The sequence below is a fragment of the Barbus barbus genome, assembly GCF_936440315.1.
Source record: "Barbus barbus genome assembly, chromosome: 9".
NCBI classification, from domain to species: domain Eukaryota; kingdom Metazoa; phylum Chordata; class Actinopteri; order Cypriniformes; family Cyprinidae; genus Barbus; species Barbus barbus.
Genome location: NC_136737.1, coordinates 20,955,948 through 20,980,297, shown reverse-complemented (window position 1 = coordinate 20,980,297; position 24,350 = coordinate 20,955,948). Strand labels below are relative to the sequence as shown.

The 24,350-nt window shown below is 41.8% G+C and overlaps 1 protein-coding gene across 3 annotated transcripts in view; it reads right to left on the bottom strand.

Moving 5' to 3' along the window:
• Positions 1-1,133: 1,133 nt before the first annotated feature.
• The window catches only part of stab1 (stabilin 1), a 59,229-nt gene continuing 36,012 nt past the window's right edge, over positions 1,134-24,350 (bottom strand). For all 3 annotated transcript variants that reach the window (XM_079425796.1, XM_079425798.1, XM_079425797.1), the window contains 15 exons: positions 17,673-17,859; positions 17,426-17,575; positions 16,374-16,478; positions 16,126-16,233; positions 14,103-14,296; positions 13,875-14,019; positions 13,648-13,781; positions 12,877-13,042; positions 12,667-12,773; positions 12,254-12,373; positions 11,951-12,100; positions 11,752-11,865; positions 4,759-4,905; positions 1,486-1,593; positions 1,134-1,375 (listed from right to left, as the gene is read on the bottom strand). In XM_079425796.1, coding sequence (XP_079281922.1) covers positions 1,337-1,375; positions 1,486-1,593; positions 4,759-4,905; positions 11,752-11,865; positions 11,951-12,100; positions 12,254-12,373; positions 12,667-12,773; positions 12,877-13,042; positions 13,648-13,781; positions 13,875-14,019; positions 14,103-14,296; positions 16,126-16,233; positions 16,374-16,478; positions 17,426-17,575; positions 17,673-17,859 — 1,974 coding nt within the window. In that variant the 3' untranslated portion in view covers positions 1,134-1,336. The remainder of the gene's footprint in view (positions 1,376-1,485; positions 1,594-4,758; positions 4,906-11,751; positions 11,866-11,950; positions 12,101-12,253; positions 12,374-12,666; positions 12,774-12,876; positions 13,043-13,647; positions 13,782-13,874; positions 14,020-14,102; positions 14,297-16,125; positions 16,234-16,373; positions 16,479-17,425; positions 17,576-17,672; positions 17,860-24,350) is intronic.

Genomic DNA, 24,350 nt, shown 5'->3' with positions numbered 1-24,350 from the left:
GGGATGGGTGTTATGCTTTGTTGCGAAAGAGCGTGATGAAAATGGGGGGATGGGAGATGAGTGGAACTGGAAAAATGGTGGAGGAAAGCCCAGCTGTGAATTCACTGCAGTCCTATGTAGCCCTGGGTCCTAAATTCCCCAGGCTAATTCCCAAATTACAAAAAATAGCACAAAGAATTACTTAAAAATCAGTCTTTACAGTCTTACGTCGCTACAATCCATTTTAAGAACTAGTCTGTTTTTGTATGCCAAAAATGTTCCTGTATGAGGCCTAACACACTCACTCAGTGATTGATGGACTAAATAATTACTACAGTATTTGCAATGCAGCACTGCATTGATATTAATCAAACATATCATCCCCACAATTAATCCAATTTTTTCTACAATTATGATGATGAATTAGCTCGAGCTGCTTAACATTCCTTTTAGTACACAGTCCTTTTAAACTGTATTTTTTAAAGTATTTCTATTGTAGTTATCTGTTTGTGTTTTTTTTTTTTTTTTTACTGTTACACTTTAAAAAAAAATGAAGACAAGTTTTAAAATCTCTTATTGACTGAAATGTTTGGAACTCAAAATCAAACCAATGATTGTTATTGGTCTGCGTTCTTGAATTAATATGCATATTTGGTTGTGATTGGTCTTGCCTTTCTAACATGTCAAATATGTGAATGTAATTTTAATTCATGAAGAACTGAATGTGCACCTACCACAGTTAAAACTTCAGTTAAAAACTGAAAGAAAAAAATTATAATTTGAGTAGAAAAACTAATTTGTCATTAAAAAAAGACCTCAAATTCCACATTAAACTCAACCTGTTGACTCATTTTTCTAATCTGACCAGCTTCTCCGTCCCCAGTCCATAGCAGATCAAAATCAACAATGTTGTTTTCCTGTCAGGTAGTATGAACAGGTGGTCATTTACCTCAGGGAACTTTTCATCCATCTCCCTCTTGCGTTACGCTTCAGTCATCTTTATGATCGAATAAGACAAAAATACCCTTCTATTATGTCGGCGAGACCTTTGGGATTATGCATTGCAGTTGGAGACATTAATTAGACCCCAGGTTTAGTCCCTGGAAAGCTGATTTCCTTTGTGATTGGCCAAGAAGAAAACAACAGGTAAACTAACAAATGCACCCAGTGTTTTTAGCAGATATTTTATTGAACTGAAGGCACCACGTTTGGCTGATGTTGTCTAGTACATAATTAAGGCATTTAAGTCTTTTATTTTTAACCATATAAAAAAGGTGTTGAGGCCACCTCCTCTAGTCAGGCTCTCCAGCTGATTGCAAGTAATGAAAGGGAGAGGAGGTCGGCGCTGATGTCTGTGCTAGTCAATGAGGTTAGGTGTGTCTGTAGCAGCTGAATCCTGAAATAAACAAATATTGATTAGGACAACTGTTTGACCAGTAGTAGCAATCAAAGAAATTCATGCAGTTAAAATTACAAGCACATAGAAGGATGTTTTTCTATATTTACCCCAAACGGCTCTGCAAACGCCCTGTAGCCACTGTATAAAGGGTTTGGGATGGATACTAAATCAGGGTTTCCACCACCTTTTGTGGAAGCACCATCTTCATCATCATTCTGTTGAACGATAAATAAGACATTCATGCATCTTTGAAAGTAGATTGTGATACATCACATTAAAATGTACCTTATCTAGTTTTCTGGGATCACTACATAAAGTAACTGTAGATAGATAGATAGATAGATAGATAGATAGATAGATAGATAGATAGATAGATAGATAGATAGATAGATAGATAGATAGACAGACAGACAGATGTGGGGAAGACAAAGGAGGTTGTGATGGACTTCAGGAGAAACTCCGTTGACCACCCCCCACTGACCATCGACAGCTCGACTGTGGAGAGAGTCAGCAGCACTAAGTTCTTGGGGGTGCACATGACAGAGGATCTCACCTGGACAACCAAGACCATGTCACTCTCCAAAAAGGCACAACAGCGCCTACACTTTCTCCGCCGGCTGAAAAAAGCAAGTCTCCCTCCACCCATCCTCACCACATTCTACAGAGGCACCATTGAGAGTGTGCTGACCAGCTGCATCACTGTCTGGTACGGGAACTGAAGTGCTGCTGACCCTCCAGCGGACAGTGAACACAGCTGCAAAGATCATCGGTGCCCCTCTCCCCTCCATCCTGGACATTTTCCTTACATGATGCTCCAGCAAAACCAACAGCATCGTGAAGGACTCCACCCATCCTTCCCACAGTCTCTATCAGCTCCTACCATCAGGAAGATGGTACCGGAGCATCAGAGCCCGTTCTGCCAGACTGCTCAACAGCTTTTTCCCCCAGGCTGTGAGAGCCCTGAACTCAAACCACCCCGCCCCCCTCTGAAACCCCATGCAAACCCCTACCTCCTGAAACATGGACCACCCCCCCACCCCAAACCTTACCACACCAAAGAAAAACAAACAAACAAAAAAAAAAAAAAAACTGTATGGAACTTTTTTGTGCATTTCGAAGTGTGCTACACACAGGTGAGTGGGCCTGTACAAACCACCTGTAGTAACACGCTCCTCTATGTGCACTAGACACTTTACACACACTGCTGCGTGTACACAATCCCACAAAAGACTCGGCAATATATGTATGTTTACATGCTCATGCACTACAAATCATCCTGCACTGTTCCCCAACCAGCTGCTTGACTCAAAATGTTTCTCTTTGCACATGTACAGTATTTGTGTGAAGCATTCGTATAGTTTGTATTTTTTATATTTAATTTTTTTTTAGTTTGTATAGGGTAAATATTTATATATAGTATACTTATAGTTAAAATCTGTCAGTAGGTTAGTTGTGTTTAGGTTTATAGTGTTTTTTTTTCTTCATTGTTGTATGTCGCATTTATGTAGCACCTGCGAGGCACGACATTTCGTTCCACTGTATGTCCCCACATGCAGAGGAATGAGAATAAAGCTCGACTTGACGATAGATAGACAGATAGATAGATAGATGGATAGATGTCGTGGTCAGAATTATTGGCACCCTTGGTAAATATGATCAAAGAAGGCTCTGAAAATAAACCTGCATTATTAATCCTTTTGATCTTTTATTCCAAAATCAATAAATTCACAAAAATCTAACCTTTCATTGAACTAAAACAACAGAAAATGGGGGAAATTCTCATTATGAAATAAATGTTTTTCTCAAATACACGGCGTCAATTATTGGCACCCCTAGAAATTCTTATGATTAAAATATCTCTGAAGTATATTCCCATTCATATTCACAATTTTGACCACTCCAGGGTGATTATGAACATGAAATTATCCAGGCCATATGGCTTCCTGTTTCACAGAAATATAAATAGGAGGGAAAACAAAGCCAAAATTCCCTTACTCATCCATCACAATGAGAAAAAACAAAGAATATATTTCTGATGTGTAGCAAAAGATAACTGAGCTTCACAAATTAATGAAGTGGCTTTAAGAAAAGAGCTAGAACAGTGAAAATTCCCATTTCCACCATCAGGGCAATAATTAAGAATTTCCGATCAACAGAAAATGTTACGAAACTGCCTGGAAGAGGACATGTGTCTATTTCGTCCTAATGCACGGTGAGGAGGGGCGTTTGAGTGGCTAAAGACTCCAAGGACCACAGCTGGAGAATTGCAGAAAATAGTTGAGTCTCGGGGTCAGGAAAAAAAAAATTGTCAAACAGTTCCTACATCACCACATGTTGTTTGGGAGGTTTTCAAGAAAAATTATCCTAGCTCATCCAAAAATAATCTCCATCATATTCAGTTATCAAACATGACTGGAACTTCAAATGGGACTGGCTTCTATGGTCAGATGAAACTAAAAAAAAAAAGAGCTTTTTAGCAGCAAAAACTCAAGATGGGTTTAGTGAACACAGGGATAAAAAGTACCCCATGTGTACAATGAAATATACTGCTGTATTTTTGATGTTGTGGGCCTATATTTCTGCTGGAGGTCCTCAACATCTTGTTTAGACACATGGCATCATGGATTCTATCAAATACCAACAGATAAAAAAAAATCAATTGTGACTGACTCTGTTAGAAATCTTATAATGGGCCATGTTTGGATCTTCCAACCGTACAATAATCCAAACACAAACCTCAAAAACAACACAAAAATTGGACACTGAGCACAAAACCAAGCTTCTGCTATGGCCATTCCAGTCCTCTGACCTGAACCCTGTAGAAAATGAGTGAGGTGAACTGAAGAGAAGAAGCACCAACATGGAGCTGGGAATCTAAAGGGTGTGGAGTGACTCTGGATGAAGGAACGGTCTCTGATCTCTTGTCAGGTGTTCTCTAACCTCATCAGGCATTATAGGAGAAAATTTAGAGCTGTTAAACTGGCAAATGGAGGTTTCAAAAAGTATTGAATAAAAGGGTGCCGTTAATTGTGGCCAATGTGTATTAGAGAAAAACATTTATTTCATAATGATATTTCCTCCCATTTTAAATTCTTATTATCCAATGAAAGGTTAGATTTGTGAATTTTTTAAATAAAAGATCAAAAGGATTAACAATGCAGATTAATTTTTACAGCCTTCTTTGATCATATTTACCAAGGGTGCCAATAATTCTGACCATAACTGTAGAGAGATGAGATGAGATGAGATGAGATGAGATGAGATGAGATGAGATGAGATGAGATGAGATGAGATAAGAGGAACAACAGACAGACAGACAGACAGACAGACAGTCTTTGTTCGTCAACCTAAATATCTGAAGCTCTATTACGTGAACAAACCTTAAAATACTGGAAACGAAAGGCGTCGTTCTTGTGCTTGAGGACGTAGTATGCGAGCCCAGCAACAATACCAACAATGGCAAAGACAATCAGCACAGTGGTGACTGCGACCCCGCTGGACTGTGAGATTGGAAGAACTGCCGGCACCTGAAACCATTGATGACAACACCATTGATGATTTTAAAAAATGAACTGGGTATTGTAAGTGAGGTCCAGTTTTTGGCAAAGCTATGCATGGCTGTCTACTACTGCTTTGAAAAGACTAGACAGATGTCCATGTTAGTCAAACAGGATGTTGACTTGTTTTAGCTAGTCTGATGAGTCATAGATGCTATCTTTGATGATGAGCAAAAATTATTTTCAATAAAGTCATTGCTCAACAGAAGGCTTGGGAGTGTGTTTTCTATCTGAAAATTGCTGCAATTTACAGGTGCATCTCAATAAATTAGAATGTCATGGAAAAGTTCAATGCACACAGACTGAATTAGTTTAAGTCTTTGGTTCTTTTAATTGTGATGATTTAGGCTCACATTTAACAAAAACCCACCAATTCACCATCTCAAATTAGAATACTTCATAAGACCAATAAAAAAACCTTTTTAGTGAATTGTTGGCCTTCTGGAAAGTACGTTAATTTACTGTACATGTACTCAATACTTGGTAGGGGCTCCTTTTGCTTTAATTACTACCTCAATTCAGCGTGGCATGGAGCTGATCAGTTTGTGGCACTGCTGAGGTGGTATGGAAGCCTAGGTTGCTTTAATAGCGGCCTTCAGGTCATCTGTATTGTTGGTTCTGGTGTCTCTCATCTTCCTCTTGACAATAACCCCATAGATTCTCTATGGGGTTCAGGTCAGGCGAGCTTTAACTTACTTTTTTACTTACTTTTACTTTCTCTTTTTACACATTTCACGTCGGCACTGATCACCTACAACATAGAAACACTTTTGGACATTGGAAACCGCTACACCAACCTGTTTCAGGACACTTTATCCAGGAATCCTTCATGGCCTCTGGAGATTCTTCGGAACGCGGAGACGAACAATAACCCTCCCGAGGAGACGGATCAAGAAACACCGCGGGAAACGCGCTGGAATTCAAGAGAGACTCAGGAAAAGGGCTCACTGTCCTCCTCTCCCGAGCATTCTACTCGCAAATGTCCAATCCTTGGAGAATAAGATGGACGATCTTAGAGCCAGGATTAGTTTCCAACGGGACATAAGGGACTGCAACATCCTTTGTTTGTCCGAAACGTGGCTTTCATCCTCGGTCCCGGACACTGCTGTAATGCCCAGTGAGAACTTCTCTGTTTTTCGGACGGACAGAACAGCAGAGGCCGGTAAATCCAGGGGTGAAGGTGTGTGTTTCATGATTAACAAGAAATGGTGTGATCCCAGGAATATCTCCATTCAGTTGCGTTCTTGCTCGCCTCATCTGGAACATCTTTGCATTATTTGCCGCCCATTTTATCTGCCCCGGGAGTTTTCATCGATCATAGTTACTGCTGTGTACATTCCACCACAGGCGGACACTGGCTTGGCTTTGTCTAAACTTCACGATGTGCTCAGCGTCTACATCAACAAACATCCTGACGCTGCCTTCATCATCGCGGGGGACTTTAACAAAGCAACCTCAAGCAGGTCATGCCGAACTTTCACCAACATGTATCCTGTCCAACTAGAGGACCAAACACACTGGATCATTGCTACACTCTGTTCAAGAATGCCTACAAAGCCCGCTCATTACCGGCTTTTGGCAAATCGGACCATGCCGCCATTTTTCTAACACCGGGATACAAACAAAGGCTCGTTCAGGAACCTCCGGTGCAGAGAGTAGTGACGCGCTGGTCCTCCCACTCAGAGGCTATGCTGCAGGCGGCTCTTGATGACATCGACTGGGACATGTTCCGGTGCGAGTTCTTCTGACGTCAGCGAGTTCACGGATGTAGCATTGAGCTTTGTAAACACGCTAACCGAGCAAGCTACATAAACAATAACGATAAGGACATTCTCCAATCAGAAACCGTGGATGGACAGAACAATCCGTGCTGCGGTTAACACACGCACTGCTGCTTACAATGAGGCTGTTCTGACCGGGAACATGAGCGAGTATGTGCTATGCTCTCCGACGCGCAGTAAGAGCCGCTAAACACAGATACAGAGAGAGAATTGAATCTCATTTCCAGCTCAATGACTCTCGACGGATGTGGCAGGGACTGAGGACCATCTGTGCCTTTGGAAACAAATCCTCCGCGGCGGTGAGAGAAGATCCGTTGCTGGCCGACGAGTTAAACACCTTCTTCGGCCGCTTCGATGGCAACGGCGGCGGCGCGTCTCTGCCGCCCAGCGCGTCAGGAAGCAGCAGGCAGAGCAGCGATAATCCTGTAATCACCCTGTCGGAGGATGAGGTTCGGAGGGCACTAAAAAAGTGAATGTCAGGAAAGCAGCCAGACCTGATGGGATAACCGGCCGTGTTCTGAGGTCCTGCGCCGATCAGCTTGCTGGTTTGTTCACTTCCATCTTTAATGAGTCTCTTGCTACCTCCGTGGTTCCCACCTCATTCAAAAAATCCATCATTATCCCTGTGCCAAAGAACAACAAACCCTCTTGCCTGAATGACTATCGCCCAGTTGCCCTCACATCTATAGTCATGAAGGTTTTTGAGAGACTTGTAAAGAGCCACATCTGCTCCTCCATCCCTGATATTTTGGACCCTCTTCAGTTTGCCTATCGCCCAAACAGATCTACGGACGATGCCATCTCTCACGTCCTCCACTCTTCCCTCACACACTTGGACAGCAACAATGGGAATAATGTAAGGCTGCTATTTATTGACTATAGCTCAGCTTTCAACACTATAGTCTAGTGTTGTCACGATACTGGAATTTCTAACTTCGATACGATACCTTGAAAAATATCGATATTTGATACCATTTTCGATACCACGGTGAAAAAAACTGCCACAATATTAAGGGGGTAATTTTTTTAATTTAAAGATAAATGTAACAAGTCGAGAACATGCGGTATATTTTACATGAACAAAAAAATGTCTTGAGGTACTGCATTTGTTGATTTATTTATTAATCTTTTATTAATCTTAGTTAAATGTTAATTGAAACTAACGTTTACTAATACATGTACTAATTAAAATCCAAAGTTCTATTTGTTGATATTCTCATTTGCTTCATAACCAAACATTTCCAGATATAGGGTCCTATGAAATCCGTTTTATTTTTCCCCAAATTCCGTTTAATTTTTTTCTACATTCAAGTTTTTTCCATTTTAATTTTTCTGGATTCTGTTTTTTTCCGTTTGAATTTTTCTGGACTCTTTTTTTTTTTAATGGTCAAATTAAATGCTATTAATCTAAAAGCATGTCTAATTCATTAAAATCATGAAAATTATATAATTTAACATTTAATTTATTAAAAGTGTAACAAAAATGACACGTTTAGGGCCGTATGAAATGTTTTATTTTTTTCTCACCTTATGCTTTATTGTTACCAAATTCTGTGTTTTAGCATGTCTATTATTTGAATGCATACAAACAATTTTTATTTATTCTTACAGTAGCCTTATGAAATGTGTTTTCCCCCTCAGAAATTCTGTGTTGTGTATTTAAATTTTACTGGATATCAGATGAAGGCATAAAACAATTTTAATTAATTTATATTTGAATTAATGAAAATTAAACATTTACATTTTTGGCAAATGAAGGGGATTTACTATTAAAATTAAAATATTTTGTGATTATTTCTTTTTAAAAAATTAACAGTAGTAGTAAGTAGTAGTATTATGTACATTCTACTAAATAATAGTAATATAGCCTATTTCTGGCACACGGTCTTTAATTGGCTAAGTTAAACCAAACTTTTATTTTGACGGGTTGCCGTGAATACTTTTAAAGTTCTGTGTGTGTATGATATGACGCTAGTTTTACTCAAATTAAATGGTAAAATGCTCGTAAAGTGCCTTTCAGATGAGTTCTGGAGATATTGTTGATGTATTTATGTCCTCATTGAGACGGCAGACGCTGAAATCACCGCGAGTGCCACATTAGTAAACACAACCGCACGTGCAGCACATTCACACAGAGACGCGCAGAACATGCAGGATTCATATTTAAATCGACTTTTGCAGCTTAATATTTACAGATACTAGTCCATATCGCGATTTGATTTAAGTGTAATGACCTACTTTTGATTAATTAATCCAAACTTTGACAAATTCCGTGACATTCCGCGTTAAACTGTAAATTCCGTTTTTATGACTGGATTCCGTTCTCTGCATCGCGGAGATCATAGATCCCTACAGATAGCGCTCCTGCTGTGTTCTTTAACAACCAGAGCAGTCATCTTTCTATTCACTTCACTTTTGCTATTTGACCAGAACGAAGGAGACGAGTGCGGTCACGTGTGGTGCTTGTCCACGCGCCTTTGGAGAGAAGTGAAAGTGACAGCTCGGCTAGTATCGGTGTATCGATACTTCGGGAAATTAATATTGGCACCATTCAGATATTTCAGTATCGATATTTATCGAAATATCGATATTTTTGACAACACTACTATAGTCCCCATCAAGCTGGCTTCTAAACTCACAGACCTCGGCCTAAACTCCTCAGTCTGTGACTGGATTCAAGACTTCCTCACCGGCAGACCTCAAGTGGTGAAAGTTGGCCAGTTCACCTCAAACTCCATCACCCTCAACGTAGGAGCCCCACAGGGCTGTGTCCTGAGTCCCCTGCTCTACTCTCTCTACACGCATGACTGCGTGTCCTCTCACAGCTCCACATCTATTATCAAATTCGCTGATGATACTGTGGTTCTGGGCCTCATCTCCAACAACGATGAGACCGCATACTTGGATGAGGTAGAGAGACTCACATCTTGGTGCCAGGACAACTGTCTCTCTCTGAATGTGAGCAAAACTAAAGAGCTGATCATGGACTTTAGGAAGAGACAGCAGCAGCCCTACACTCCTCTTATGATCAGTGGGACCCCTGTGGAGAGGGTGAGTAGCTTCAAGTACCTCAGTGTAAACATCTCTGAGAACCTGACTTGGACTACACACATCCAAACACAGGTTAAGAAAGCCAGGCAAAGACTGTACCGTCTGCGACAACTGAGGAAATTCAGGGTCTCACCAGCAATCCTGAAAACTTTCTATTCAGGGACCATAGAAAGTGTATTGACTCAGTGCATCTCAGTGTGGTATGGAAACAGCTCCAATCAGGACTGCAAAGCACTACAGAGAGTCGTGCGCTTAGCTGAGCGCATCTCAGGGTCTGCTCTCCCCTCTCTGCAGGACATCTACCTCAAACGCTGCAAAAATAGAGCTGTCAAAATCATCAAGGACTCAAATCACCCTGGTAACCATCTATTCACTTTGTTTCCATCTGGTAAGTGCTTCCGTAGCCTGATGGCAAAAACTGAGAGATTTAGGAGGAGCTTCTTCCCCCAGGCCATCAGGCTCCTAAACTCTAACTCTGTGTCATAACATCACATGACTCCATGTAAATATCACCATATCAATAGCTAGTCATAATTTTTCTCTACCTCATATTGCTGCTATTTAAATACCCTGGACAACTTTTTGCACATTCTTTTTGCACATTCCTCTTATTACTATTTAAGTCAACAACATACTGACCTGCACATTTATATTTATATTTTTTATCTTTTATTTTATTTTATTCTCTTATTTTTTCTACTTTTCTTTTTCTTAATATTTGTATACTTTATAATTGCACTGTCCTTGGAGCGGACCTGACCTACATTTCACTGCTGGTTATACCCTGTATAATTGTGTGTGACAAATAAAAATCTTGAATCTTGAATCTTGCTGGCCAATCAAGCACAGTAACACCATGGTCATTAAACCAGCTTTTGGTACTTTTGGCAGTGTGGGCAGGTGCCAAGTCCTGCTGAAAAATGAAATCAGCATCTCCATAAAGCTTGTCAGCAGAAGGAAGCATGAAGTGCTCTAAAATTTCCTGGTAGATGGCTGTGTTGACTGTGGACTTCAGAAAACACAGTGGACCACACCAGCAGATGACATGGCAGCCCAAATCATCACTGACTGTGGAAACTTCACACTGGACTTCAAGCAACATGGATTCTGTGCCTCTCCACTCTTCCTCCAGACTCTGGGACCTTGATTTCCAAATGAAATGCTAAATTTACTTTAATCTGAAAAGAGGACTTTGGACCACTGAGCAACAGTCCAGTTCTTTTTCTCCACAGCCCAGGTAAGACGCTTCTGACGTTGTCTCTGGTTCAGAAGTGGCTTGTTAGCCCTTTTCCTGAAGATGTCTGAGCGTGGTGACTCTTGATACACTGACTCCAGCTTCAGTTCACTCCTTGTGAAGCTCTCACAAGTGTTTGTATCAGCTTTGCTTGACAGTATTCTCAAGCTTGCGGTCATCCCTGTTGCTTGTGCACCTTTTCCTACCCAAATTCTTCCTTCCAGTCAATTTTGCATTTAATATGCTTTGATACAGCACTCTGTGAACAGCCACACCTTTCAGTAATGACCCTCTGTGACTTACCCTCTTTGTGGAGGCCGTCAATGTTCGTCTTCTGGATCATTGCCAAGTCAGCAGTCTTCCCCATTATTGTGATTTCAAAGAACAAGAGATACCCTGAATTTATACTGTAGGGATGGTCATTAATTGAAACTCAAATGTAAATATTCTAATGTTTTGAGATACTGATTTTTGACTTTCATGAGCTGTAAGCGCTAATCATCAAAATTAAAACAAAAAAACTTTCGAAATGTTTTACTTTACATGCAATGAATCTAAAATATATGAAAGTTTCACTTTTTGAGATAACTTACAAGAAAAAATGAACTTTTTCATAACATTCTAATTTATTGAGATGCACCTGTAATCCATTGGTGTAAATACAATTACCCATGAAATTACCTGTACATCCATAACACAAAGCGGTTCTATAATATACTCTATTGTACTTCTACAAAAGCAGCCACTTACTGGAACAGGAGGAGCTCTGAAAGGCCCATCAATGACATGGATCAGACCATTGATAGCTGGAATGTTCCAGGCCAATATAACCTTCTTATTCACCAATTTTTGAGGTTGAGAGTCCTGTGAAACCAATAAAAATATAGTTTTCTTGACTATATACAGTAAATGTGGCCTGAGCGGTGTGAAGCTGCTAAGGTTTGTTTACCTCAGCCTGACCAGTGGAATTGGAGGGAATCGTCACGACTAGATCGGAACCCAGACGTGACGGGATTATGGTATTGTGCTTCAAGTCTTCATAGAAGTGTAGACTATTGATGCTGGATATATGATACAGCAAATCCCTCCATGATAAGGTCTGAAAAAGGAAACAAACTGCAGACTCAAGGCCAGCTGAGAAAGAGCATGTCCAACTGGTTCCTAATTTCTTTGTAAGTTTTCTTCCTCTGACTCATGCAATTCAAAAATGTGTGAAATATGAGAATTCATTCTGCTTAAATTGATAAATCACCTTGTTGGCAGAGAATCCATTGTTTTGAGGTACAAAAACTGTTATGTTTAATGATTTGTCAGACAGGGCCTTCAGCAGGTTCTTGCCCTCCTCACCATCCTCTGCATACTTCAGTAAAGTCTAGGAGGAAACCGGCAAGAAATGTTTGACTCCATTGTTATAAAATTACATGGATATTTCTCTTTGAACAGGACTTCATTTGTATTGACAGCAATTATGTGAAACATTTGAAATTAGTTCCACTTCAGTTGATTTCCATTGCTTTGTTTTTTCCTCTTTCTTTACTCAAAACGATTATATTATGATTATAACAAATCTGTTGCCTTTAACTACAAAGCCTGTTCCTTGATGACATCATCCTGCAGGAAGTGGCAATTATTTTTAGAGGGAAACAACAGTACTTGGCTACTTACTGTGTAGAACAGAGAAAAATTGGAAGTGGTGGCAACAACCGAGGCCAAGTCTCCATTACAGAATTCCCCGTTTCCAACATATCCAGGTTTACATTCACAAGACACCTCTGTATAAGAGAAAAATTGTCATCAATTTTACATCAAAACTGTTCAGGTACAGTAAAATTTCAAATTACATTTCAACTAAGTAGGATTTCCTGACGGTCATACCTTTCGTCCTGTAGCAGTACGCGTCATATGGCCAACTGGCATTGACTGGCTCTTTGTACAGCACAATACCAACATGATTATCACCACATTTAGCAGAAGGAAACCGAATCGGATAGCCAGCTTTATTCCCGTCCATCCATCCTGCCACACATAGATGCATTCCCAACTGGAACAATAAAAAAGCTTTATTTTCTAATGTAATTTAATAAATTACCAGCTGAGTTTAACAAACTTTTATGCAATGTATAATAAAAAAGCTACTGACTAGTGGTGAAGAAAAAAATATTTTAAGATGTATTTATGCTCTGGATACAAGTAAATTCATTCTGATTTAATAAATATTTCGAATTTTTACAGTAAAACAAAAATACTAATTGAGAAGTTGTTTGAAAAGAAACCCTGTTTAAAGGTGTGTTCAAATTTACTGTTGCTCGTTAAAATTTTGAGGGTGAAATCCAGTCAATTTTTCAATAAGAATCAGCGCATTCGGGAGTTTCGCGTGAGGGTGACGAAGTACATCATGCAGATTTCGCTCATGTTCAAATTCGTCATGAAAATTCACCACATTGACCAATAAAACCAAGCTGCTTGGTTTGAAAGTGACTTTAGTGTGAGCTGTGCTTTATACATCGCTATACTGACTATGAACAACGGACCTTTTTCATCAGTGAAATTCGCTAACATGACCATACACATTAAGCTCAAAGAATGTTGCTCTTATTTGCCACAACAGCATAAATGTGTACAGCCAAGTTCGCGTTCAAAAGTCACCTGTTGGGCATCAGAGAGCTGCTTGAATGTAGCAATAGTAGCTCCCTCAGCCTTGCAAGCTTCCTGTGCTTGGCTGAAATTCAGTTTATACTTCCCCTCAGATGAGCGCAGGTGAAAAACACCCCCCGTTTTTGCTGAAACGTAAGAATAAAAGTGTATGAACGTAAGAATGTGTTTTTGAATACACAAAATATTAAGCTGTGAGTTAAATCATTGTGAAATTGTACTGTGGAAATGAAGGTCTTTGCATGTGGCTTTGGGGTCGCAGTCGCCGTTGTCCTCCAGGCAGCGGTCAACAGGGGGCACCACTTTCTCCAAACACTGGATTCCATTTCCCACGTACCCCTTGAGACATTCGCAGCGCCTCTCATTCTGCCACAAGGTAAATGTTACACATTTTGTTTATCCAAAACTCTTGTCAGATTACATTAACAAGAAGTAGAAGTTCCACATACAGGTCCGGTGAAAATGCATTCTGCGAAATCGCTGCAGCCACCGTTCACCTCCTCTACACATCGGTTGATGGGCGAGCAGACGTGTCCGTCTCCAGAGTATCCGGCCTGACAGGAACAGGTAACATTGATACCGCTCTGCAAACAGTCCGCTGCTTCGTGGCAGCCACCGTTATATTCACTGCAAAAATCTGGGGCTAGAAACATACATTTCATAATCAAAATTGATTTTATCCATTGAAAGCATTCACAATAAGACTATTATGAACTTATACACTGCAAAAAATTATTTTCATACTTAGTATTTTTGTCATGTTTTTTTTCTTACAAACATCTAAGAATTCTTAAATCAAGATACATTTACCTAAAAAGAAAAATGGACTTCATTTTGATATATTTTTCAGAAAAAAAGAATTAGGGCCAGATTTGCTAACAGCTTATGCCAGCGTAAACAGTGTTTGGTGGTAAAACAGTATTGTCAGGATTTACTAAAGATGTGCAGTGAAGAATTAGCGCTAAAAAGGCATCGACACAGTTATTTTTGCATCTGACTTTATTGAATATGCATTTTTAGGAGTTTTCCTTTTAGGTGCAAAATTTGTGGAAGGTCAGTATTAAAATGAACTGCACAACGCGATTTACTAATGTTTGCGCTCATCAAATTGCTGGTATTTGCTCAATTATTTAACGATAAATGGTAATTTGCCCTGCTCTTGGTAGATTGCAAATTTATGGAATTGAGCTCTAATGCTAATTTGTCCCGTTTAGTAAATCTAGCCCTTAATATCTTAAGTGAGATTCTGGCGCTCCTTGGTCTTTTTTTTTTTTTTAATCGACAATTTGTTACTTCATCAAATGGTACAAAACTTGGTATTAAAAAAAATTATAGAAATGATTTGAAAAGGTAGTGAAGATGGTCCCGAAAATGAATAGGATTTAAATGGGAAGCGAATTTCATCTAGTGAAAACTTTTGGTAGGCTATTGCACCCAAACAAAATCTTGCTGAAAGCCCATTTTTTGAGATATCAACTTCAAATTTGGAATACAACTTGCTCAGAATCATCGTTTTAAAATAGTATTTTTGTATATTTTCTCATAACAATAAATGTCAATAACTTTTTAAATTTCACTTTTTTCACTTTAGCAATAATCTGATAAGTGTCATCTTTACAAGGAGTCCAAACTTAAGTCTGTGTTCCAAAGCATTAAGCATTTAATTAAAGGGCAGTCATGGCCTAATGGATAGAGAGTCGGACATGTAACCTGAAAGTCGTGGGTTCGAGTCTCAGGTCCAGCAGGAATTGTCAGTGGGGGGAGGAATTAGGTGAAACCCTTGAGCAAGGCACCAAACCCCCAACTGCTCCCCGGCCGCCGCAGCATTGGCTGCCCACTGCTCCAGGTGTGTGTGTGTTCACTGTTGTGTGTGCACTTGAATGGGTTAAAATTAATTTCCCAATTTAAATTACCATAGCATAAAATTGCCCCAAAATGTTAAATAAAAAACATTATCTAAGGGAAATATAGTACACTCATTTCATTTAAAAAAGGGCTAAAACAAGAAAATCTATCTGTCGATGGGGTGAGAAAAATATACTCAAGTCAAAGGAAAACAAGACTATTTTTCTTACCCCATTGACATACATATTTGTTCAAGCATAAACCCACTTCATTTTAATACATTTTTACAATACAAAGTCATTCTGCTTCTCAAGTAAATGCATCTCGAATTAAGAATTTTGAGGTATTTGTAATGAAAAACATGACAAAAATACTGAATAAGAAACATTTTTTGCAGTGCATTAAGTAATTCAGCAGCATGGATTACATGCCATTAGGTTACATGATATAAGCTGTTAAATATATATTGGAGCCGTGGCCACATGTTTCAGATGTAATTTTCATGTGAACGTCTTGAGTTTGAATCTGAGCTCCCTCTTCTTTTATATTTATAAAAGTGGCAAAAGGTCATTTGAATCTAGGACAGGCAACTTACAATCAGTCTAATACAACAGACGCAATTCATACCTGTGCAGTTAATGCCATTTCCTCCATAGGGCGGCACACACTCGCAATTATTTTCAGGGAGGCACACTGCATTAAGATCACATGCAGGTGAGCAAATCGGCTTGACTTCTGTTAAATAACAGGCAAAAGAGAGTGTTTTCACTGTTGAACCAGTCTAAAATATTTTCTATGGTTTTCTACAACACTACGCATATCTTTTATAGATCTAGTACATTTGATAGCGTTTTCCATGTGAAGCCTGCTCTTACCGATTTTTGATTCGCAGTATTTACCCGTCCATCCCTCTTGACAGAAACAGCTTCCACCACCGTCCAGGCCGCTATCACATATGCCATTGCTGGTGCAGTTACATGCTGTGAGAAAAGATGAATAAACTGTTCATTATAGCTGTCAGCAGTTGAGTAGTACTAATACAATAAAATTTCAACAAAAAACATTTATACTGATCTGACAATAAATGTAAATGTAGACAAGTAATGTAATTTTAGTCAAATTTTCTGTGTATATTTCTATATATTTCTTTGTTTATTATTTATTGATATTACTGACTTTAAAACATGTGACTTTAAAACTTTTGTCTACATGTAAACTCACTTAAAACAATTTATATGAGAAGAATAAAATACGCTTTCAGTGAATAAATCAAAGTTATTTTATCTTAATATTTTGGCTTATTTCTTGTTTAACCCTCTGGTGCTGTTTGCATGGTGGTCAAAAATGACCAAATAGTTATTATTGTTTTTTTATAAAAAAAAAATAATACTCTTTTTATATGAAATATATATTTTCTAAAACATGTTTTACTCTAAAACTACATGAAAACCAAAGCCATGAATCTGTGAAAAGTTGTGTTCCAAATTTGAGGCTGATATCTCAAAAAAGAGCTTTCAGTAAGATTTTGTTTGGATGCAGTACCAAATGATTCCACTAGATAAAATTTGAAAGGAACATTTTTCAGTCAAAAATGAAACAGAACCAGAGTTAACCAAATTAAATTTTGTTAGTGAAAAAAAATACCAGAAAAAAAGCCAACTATTCACAAATTGCCAAAATTTTAACCATTTTATATTGCAGTTAAAACACTGCTATCCAGCTAGCCAGTAGCTTCATTTGGTCTCCTTCCCAAAGCCAATTTCTATTGCTAATTTTGAACCTGGATCCTGCATTTTGTGTAGTACTCTATTTGCATAATTGTTCTTACAGTTGAGTCTGAGTTGCCTGTTCACTTAGTCTTCACCAACACTTGTAGATAAGGATTTGGGGACTGTTTAGGTCAAATTCATGGTTTTGAACAGGTTACCTGTGCAGTTCGGCCCAAAGTGACTGCTTTCACACAGCTCACAGCCTGTGCCTGCAAAACCTTTGTGACATTTACACATCCCTGTGCCAGTGCGCCCATCATCACAGTCTCCATGCTCTCCACATGGTGCCTCGAGTCCTCCAGGACACACTAAACCACAAACCAACACAGTTTTAATACGCATTGGCTGCATCGTTTCATGTAACATTCGAGGAACTTATTGCTTTTTTGTGTGCTACATTCTCACCTTGACAGTCTCTTCCAAAGTGGTTTTTACAGCATTTAACAGCCCACGTCATTTTCGTGCATACCCGATTACAGCCAATCCAATCTCTGTACGAGTTGTATCCATAACCGTATGAGTACAACCCATAATAACTGGGCCGTCTGTACATGTAAGGCGAATAAGGTCGTCTACATATGCTAGTTCTGTTCTGTAAAGAAGAGATCAGTCTGGATCAAGGAAGAAAAACATTTTTTTTTGACTTGGTTAAAAAAATAAGTAAATCAATAAAGTGGTGACTGCTAAAGCTTTGATTTTTTTTTTTTGTTGTTGTTGTTCCGTTGCATTAACAGTGTTAACTGCTAATATTTTTTGAATATTACAGAACTAACCAACCAAACAATCAAATAAAATAAATCAATCAATCACAGTAAGCAAAAAAAGTGCTGACTGCTTTAGTTTTGTTAATGCATCAGAACCAAAAAATAATAAAAGACAAAGTGGTGACTGCTAAAGTTTTGTTTAACACCATGATATCCTAAATTAGTTTCTGTGAGGACATGCGTGTACCCACCAGGACTTATTTAACATTTAACGACGACAAACCTTGGTTCAGTACAAAACTCAAACAGCTTCGCCAGGCCAAAGAGGATGCCTACAGGAGTGGGGACAAAGCCTTGTACAAACAGGCCAAATACACACTAAATAGGGAGATAAGCGTGGCAGAGAAAAACTACACTGGAACGCTAAAAAAAAAACAGCTTTCAAGCAACAAACCTACCATCAGTGTGGAAAGGCCTGAAAGCCATCACCAGTTACAAGACCCCATCCCCCAGCACTGAGGCCAAGCCAAAGGCCCAGACGGTGTCTCTCCAGCCTGCCTCAAAGCCTGTGCTGTCCAGCTATCATCCATCTTCACATTGACCTTCAACAGATCACTGGAGCTGTGTGAAGTCCCCTCCTGCTTCAAACGCTCCTCACTCATGTTGGCCCACCTGAAGGAATATTACTGGACCCTTGCACTGGAGCTCCTCAGGGCTGCATTCTCTCCCCACTGTTTTTCTCCCTCTACACAAATAACTGCATCTCTAAAGATCCCCGTCAAACTCCTGAAGTTTGCAGATAACACTACAGTCATCAGCCTCATCCAGGACGGCGGCGAGTCTGCTTACAGACAAGAGGTTAAGCAGCTGGCTGTCTGGTGCAGTCTTAACAACCTGAAGCTGAACACGCTCAAAACAGTGGAGATGATCGTGAACTTCAGGAGAAACCCCCCTGCACTCCCCCCACTCACCATCATAAACAGCACTATAACAACAGTGGAGTCATTCAGGTTCCTGGGCACCACCATCTCCCAGGACCTGAAGTGGGACATTCACATAGACTCCATCGTGAAAAAGGCTCAGCAGAGGTTGTACTTCCTTCGTGAACTGAAAAAGTTCAACCTGCCACAGGCGCATATGACACAATTTTACTCAGCTGATATTGAGTCGGTTCTGTGCTCCTCTATAACTGTCTGGTTTGGGTCAGTCAGCAAATCAGATATAAGAAGATTGCAGTGGACTGTTAGGACAACAGAAAGGATCATTGATGTCCATCTGCCCAGCCTTCCGGACTTGTACAACTCCAGAGTAAAGAAATGGGCAGGTAACATCATCACAGACCCCTCTCACCCCGGAGACAACCTGTTTGAAGTTCTCCCTTCAGGCAGACACTACAGATCTCTGTGCACTAGAACATCTAGGAATAAAAACATTTCCCTTTCAGTCAGTCACTCCGAGTCACATTGATGACCAACGAATTGGGATCTCGCCAGAGAGACCAATCCACTTCGAACTAAACGAGCCAATTGACACATCGGTATTTCACATCTGGCTGCCACTCCCTGCAGCGTGGGTATAAGAGGCAGCAGGTGCACCGTATTAATTATTTTAATTAATTATAATCTTTTCGCTTCGGAGCCGAGTGGTGGTGCATCACTACTGCTTTTCCCTCCTTCGAGTGATTGCAGAGACGAGTGCGGGCGTTACGGCGCAACAGTGGTGGTTGCGGTCTCACGGGAGACAAAAAAAAAAAAAAAGATATTCTTCGTGCAGGCATCCACACCAGGAGTGTGTGGTGGCCAGTTCCCCTGTGTGCTTCAGCACTAAAAAAGTAATTTCTCTAAAAGAGCAACACAGGTGATCATGTCTTTTTAAAGATGTCTTATCACCCGTGCGTTTCTGGGTGTGGTTGTTTCCTGGCGCCTCAGGACGGTCACGATCGCTACCTCACGTGTCTGGGCATTCAGCACGCTGAAGAAGCTTTCATGGATGGTTCATGTTTTTCTTGTGGGGACATGACCATCTTGGAGTTGCATAAAAGACTCCGCTATATCAAACCCTCTGCCGTGATCCAGCGTTCGTCCCGGCACCTGGGGCGGTGCTGCGTCCGGTGGAGTCAGAGTTGATTTGAGGATCATGGTGAGGGCTTCCCCAAGTCGAGTTCCTCACCCCTCAAGCACTCGGCAGCTTCACTGGCTGTGGAAGGAGTGCGCTGGGCCCTATGCTGGACAGAGTGCGTGCTACGACGGACCTCGCGATTTGAGTGACGAAGGTGACAGTCTCTGGGTTGTGCGATGTCCAAGCTAGTGGTCCAGGAGCGCCATCTCTGGCTGTGTCTAGCTGACATGAAGGAGCATGAGAAGGTACAGTTCCTGAATGCTCCCATGTCGCAGACCGGCCTCTTCGGCGACGCTGTCGAGAACTTTGCCCAGCACTTCTCGGCAGCACAGAAGCAGACTGAGGCAATCAAGCACATCATGCGCTGGAGCAGACCTGCTGCTTCCACCCCTGCTGCAGCCCCTCAGCCTGCTCGTCGCCGTGGGCACGCACTCCCACGCAGCAGCCTTCCACCAGGCAGCGTTGTGGAGCCGGTCGCAGGCAGGACGCCCAGCCCGTCCAGGCAGCAAGCACAAGTGTAAGAGGCCCTGAGACGAGCGACCCAGAGCTGGAGGAGACTGCTCATCGGGAGATGGTGACCACCCTACTCCCTCGCCCGGAGGAAGGACGGGTGGAGAATCTTTTGTTTCGTTGCGTTTTTGTTCCGCCGCTGGCCCAGAAGCCAGCGGTACCCAAAACTTCAATAAAAGAACGGTTTCCTCAGTCTCTGGGTCTCAAGAGGAGGAGAGTTGTGAGCTGTGCATCACGGGATCGCTTCCCTCCTCCTCTCTCGCAAGCGGGCAGCAGTGGGTTGCCCAAGAGCACCCCTTCTGCCCATTCGTAGAACCAGGTAAGGGCTGTAACACTCGATTCCCTGCTTCAGGTCGTCACACGCCGGGCTGTCACAAGCCTCAAGCTGGGCTCCTGCGTTTCCTCCCACACGAGGAGGAATCAGGTGAGTGGTTACACTTCACACCCAGACCCCGCCCTCTGCCGTCACAGGCCAGGCCATCACAAGCCCCGGGCCCCTGTGTTCCTCCACGCTGCCCCAACACGGGTACGTCAGTGGCCCCATTGGTTCCGCTGGCACGGTCTCTCAGAGCCTGGCTAGCGCTCCCCAGTCCATCCCGGTGGCTCCTGCGGACCATCAGACTCAACTACGTGATTCAGTTCGCCCAGCATCCCCCCAAGTTCAGGGGCATCCGGTTCACTTCAGTCAAGGCCGTCGATGCCCCTGTCTTGTGTGCGGAAATAGCAGTCCTACTGGCGAAGGATGCGATAGAGCTGGTCCCTCCAGCCGATACGAGGTCAGGGTTTTACAGCTCTTACTTCATTGTGCCCAAGAAAAGCAGTGGGTTACAACCAATCCTGGATCGGCGAGTTTTGAACCGTGCGCTTTACAAGCTGAAGTTCAAGATGTTGACGCAGAAACGCATTGTCGGGTGCATCCGTCCCCAAGACTGGTTTGCAGCGATCAACCTGAAGGATTCATACTTTCATGTCTCGAATCTCCCGAGACACAGGCCATTCCTGCGATTCGCGGTCGAGAGTCGGGCATACCAGTGCAAGGTCCTGCCCTTCGGGCTGTCCCTGTCGCCTCGTGTCTTCACCAAAGTAGTAAAGGCAGCCCTTGTTCCCTTGAGAGAACAGGGGGTGCGCATCCTTAACTATCTCGACAACTGGCTCATACTCGCACAGTCTCGCAATCAATTGTGTGCACACAGGGACCTGGTGCTCAGACACCTCATCCAGTTGGGTCTTTGGGTCAACCGGGAAAAGAGCAAACTCGTGCCAACGCAGAGGATCACTTTTCTCGTCATGGAGTTAGATTCGGTCAGCCAGACAGCTCGCCTCACCCAGGAACGTGCTCAGTCAGTGCTGAACTGCCTCAAGACTTTATCAGGCAGGACGGCAGTCCCACTGAAATCTTTCAAAGGCTCCTGGGGCATATGGCGGCAGTTCTGCTCAGTCTGCTCCATATGAGACCGCTTCAGCACTGGCTCCATGGCCGAGTCCCGAGATGGGCGTGGCGGCACGGTACTCACCGGGTTCAGATTACACCAGCATGCCGCAGAACCTTCAGCCTGTGGACAGATTCCTCGTTCCTTCGTGCAGGAGTGCCCCTGGAGCAGATGTCCAGGCATTCTGTGGTATTCACACAGCTGGCCCTGGGGCCTGCGCAAATATGCATTTCCCCCAGTGAGCCTACTAGCACAGACACTGTGCAAAATCAGGGAGGACGAGGAGCAGGTCCTGTTAGTGGCTTATATTGGCCCAACAAGAACTGGTTCCCAGAACTCATGCTCCTCGCGACAGCCCCTCCCTGGCTGATTCCTCCGAGGAAGGATCTGCTTTCTCAGAGACTGGGTACTCTCTGGCACCCGCATCCGGACCTGTGGAAACTCCATGTGTGGTCCCTGGATGGCATGCAGAGGTTCTAGATGACCTATCCCAGGAGGTAGCGCTCACTATCGCTTCAGCACAAGCACCGTCCACTAGACGGGCCTATGCTCTCAAGTGGAACCTGTTCATTGAATGGTGTTCTTCTCTCCATTAGGGCTGCCACTAACGACTATTTTTATTTCAATTAATCTATCGACTAATTTTTAGATTAATCGATTAATCTAAATTATTAATTTCCCGCAAAAAAAACAAAATCTATTAAACCAAATGAACTTTCATAAACCAAATGAAATCCAAATTTCTATTAAATCTTTTTTAAAGCAAAAGTGAAGTGCAACAGAGTGCAAGAAGCAAGTGTCCATCTCATAGTCCAAATCACTGAAATCAAAGTTCAGTATTATAGTGTGAGAATGACAACATATCCACAATAGTAATAAAATTATAATCAAAAAACACGTGACTCAGAGTGACCGACTGAAAAGGAACGTCTCTGTTACGTATGGAACCCTCGTTCCCAGAAGGAGGGAATGGAGACGTCACGTCCCGTCGCCACAGTTGCTGTATCACAGCTGAGCTGCCGGCTCCTCAACGAAAACATGAATTAATGCGGTGCACCTGCTGCCTCTTATACCCGCGCTGTGGGGTGTGGCAGCCAGATGCGAAATACCGCATGCCAATGTCCATTGGCTTGTTTAGTTACACTCAAAGTGGATTGGGCTCTCTGGCGAGATCCCAATTTGTCAGTCACCGACGTGACATCTCCATTTCCTCCTTCAGGGAACGAGGGTTACATACATAACAGAGACGTTTTTCTGTGCCATCTCATCTCAAATGTTTCTGTTCTCATGTCAGATATGTATGCATGCATGTATGAATGTACAGGTGCTGGTCATAAAATTAGAATATCATGAAAAAGTTTATTTATTTCAGTAATACCATTCAAAAAGTGAAACTTGTATATTAGATTCATTCATTACACACAGACTGATATATTTCAAATGTTTATTTCCTTTCATTTTGATGATTATAACTGACAACTAATGAAAGTCCCAAAATCAGTATCTCAGAAAATTAGAATATCAATCAAGACCAATGCAAAAAAAATTATTTTTAGAAATGTTGGCCAACTGAAAAGTATGAACATGAATAGTATGAGCATGTACAGCACTCAATATTTAGCTGGGGCTCCTTTGGCCTGGATTACTGCAGCAATGCGGCGTGGCATGGAGTCGATCAGTCTGTGGCACTGCTCAGGTGTTATGAGACCCCATGTTGCTCTGATAGTGGCCTTCAGCTCTTCTGAATTGTTGGGTCTGGCGTATTGCATCTTCCTCTTCACAATACCCCATAGGTTTTCTATGGGGTTAAGGTCAGGTGAGTTTGCTGGCCAATCAAGAACAGGGATACCATGGTCCTTAAACCAGGTACTGGTAGCTTTGGCAGTGTGTGCAGGTGCCAAGTCCTGTTGGAAAATGATATCTGCATTTCCATAAAGTTGGTCAGCAGCAGGAAGCATGAAGTGCTCTAAAACTTCCTGGTTTTAGAGCTGCGTTGACCTTGGACCTCAGAAAAAACAATGGACGAACACCAGCAGATATGGCACCCCAAACCATCAATGACTGTGGAAACTTTACACTGGACCTCAAGCAACGTGGATTATGTGCCTCTCATCTCTTCCTCCAGACTCTGGGACCTTGATTTCCAAAGGAAATGCAAAATTGAATTTCATCAGAGAACATAACTTTGGACCACTCAGCAGCAGTCCAGTCAAGACGCTTCTGATGCTGTCTCTTGTTCAAGAGTGGCTTGACACAAGGAATGCGACAGCTGAAACCCATGTCTTGCATACGTCTGTGCGTGGTGGTTCTTGAAGCACTGA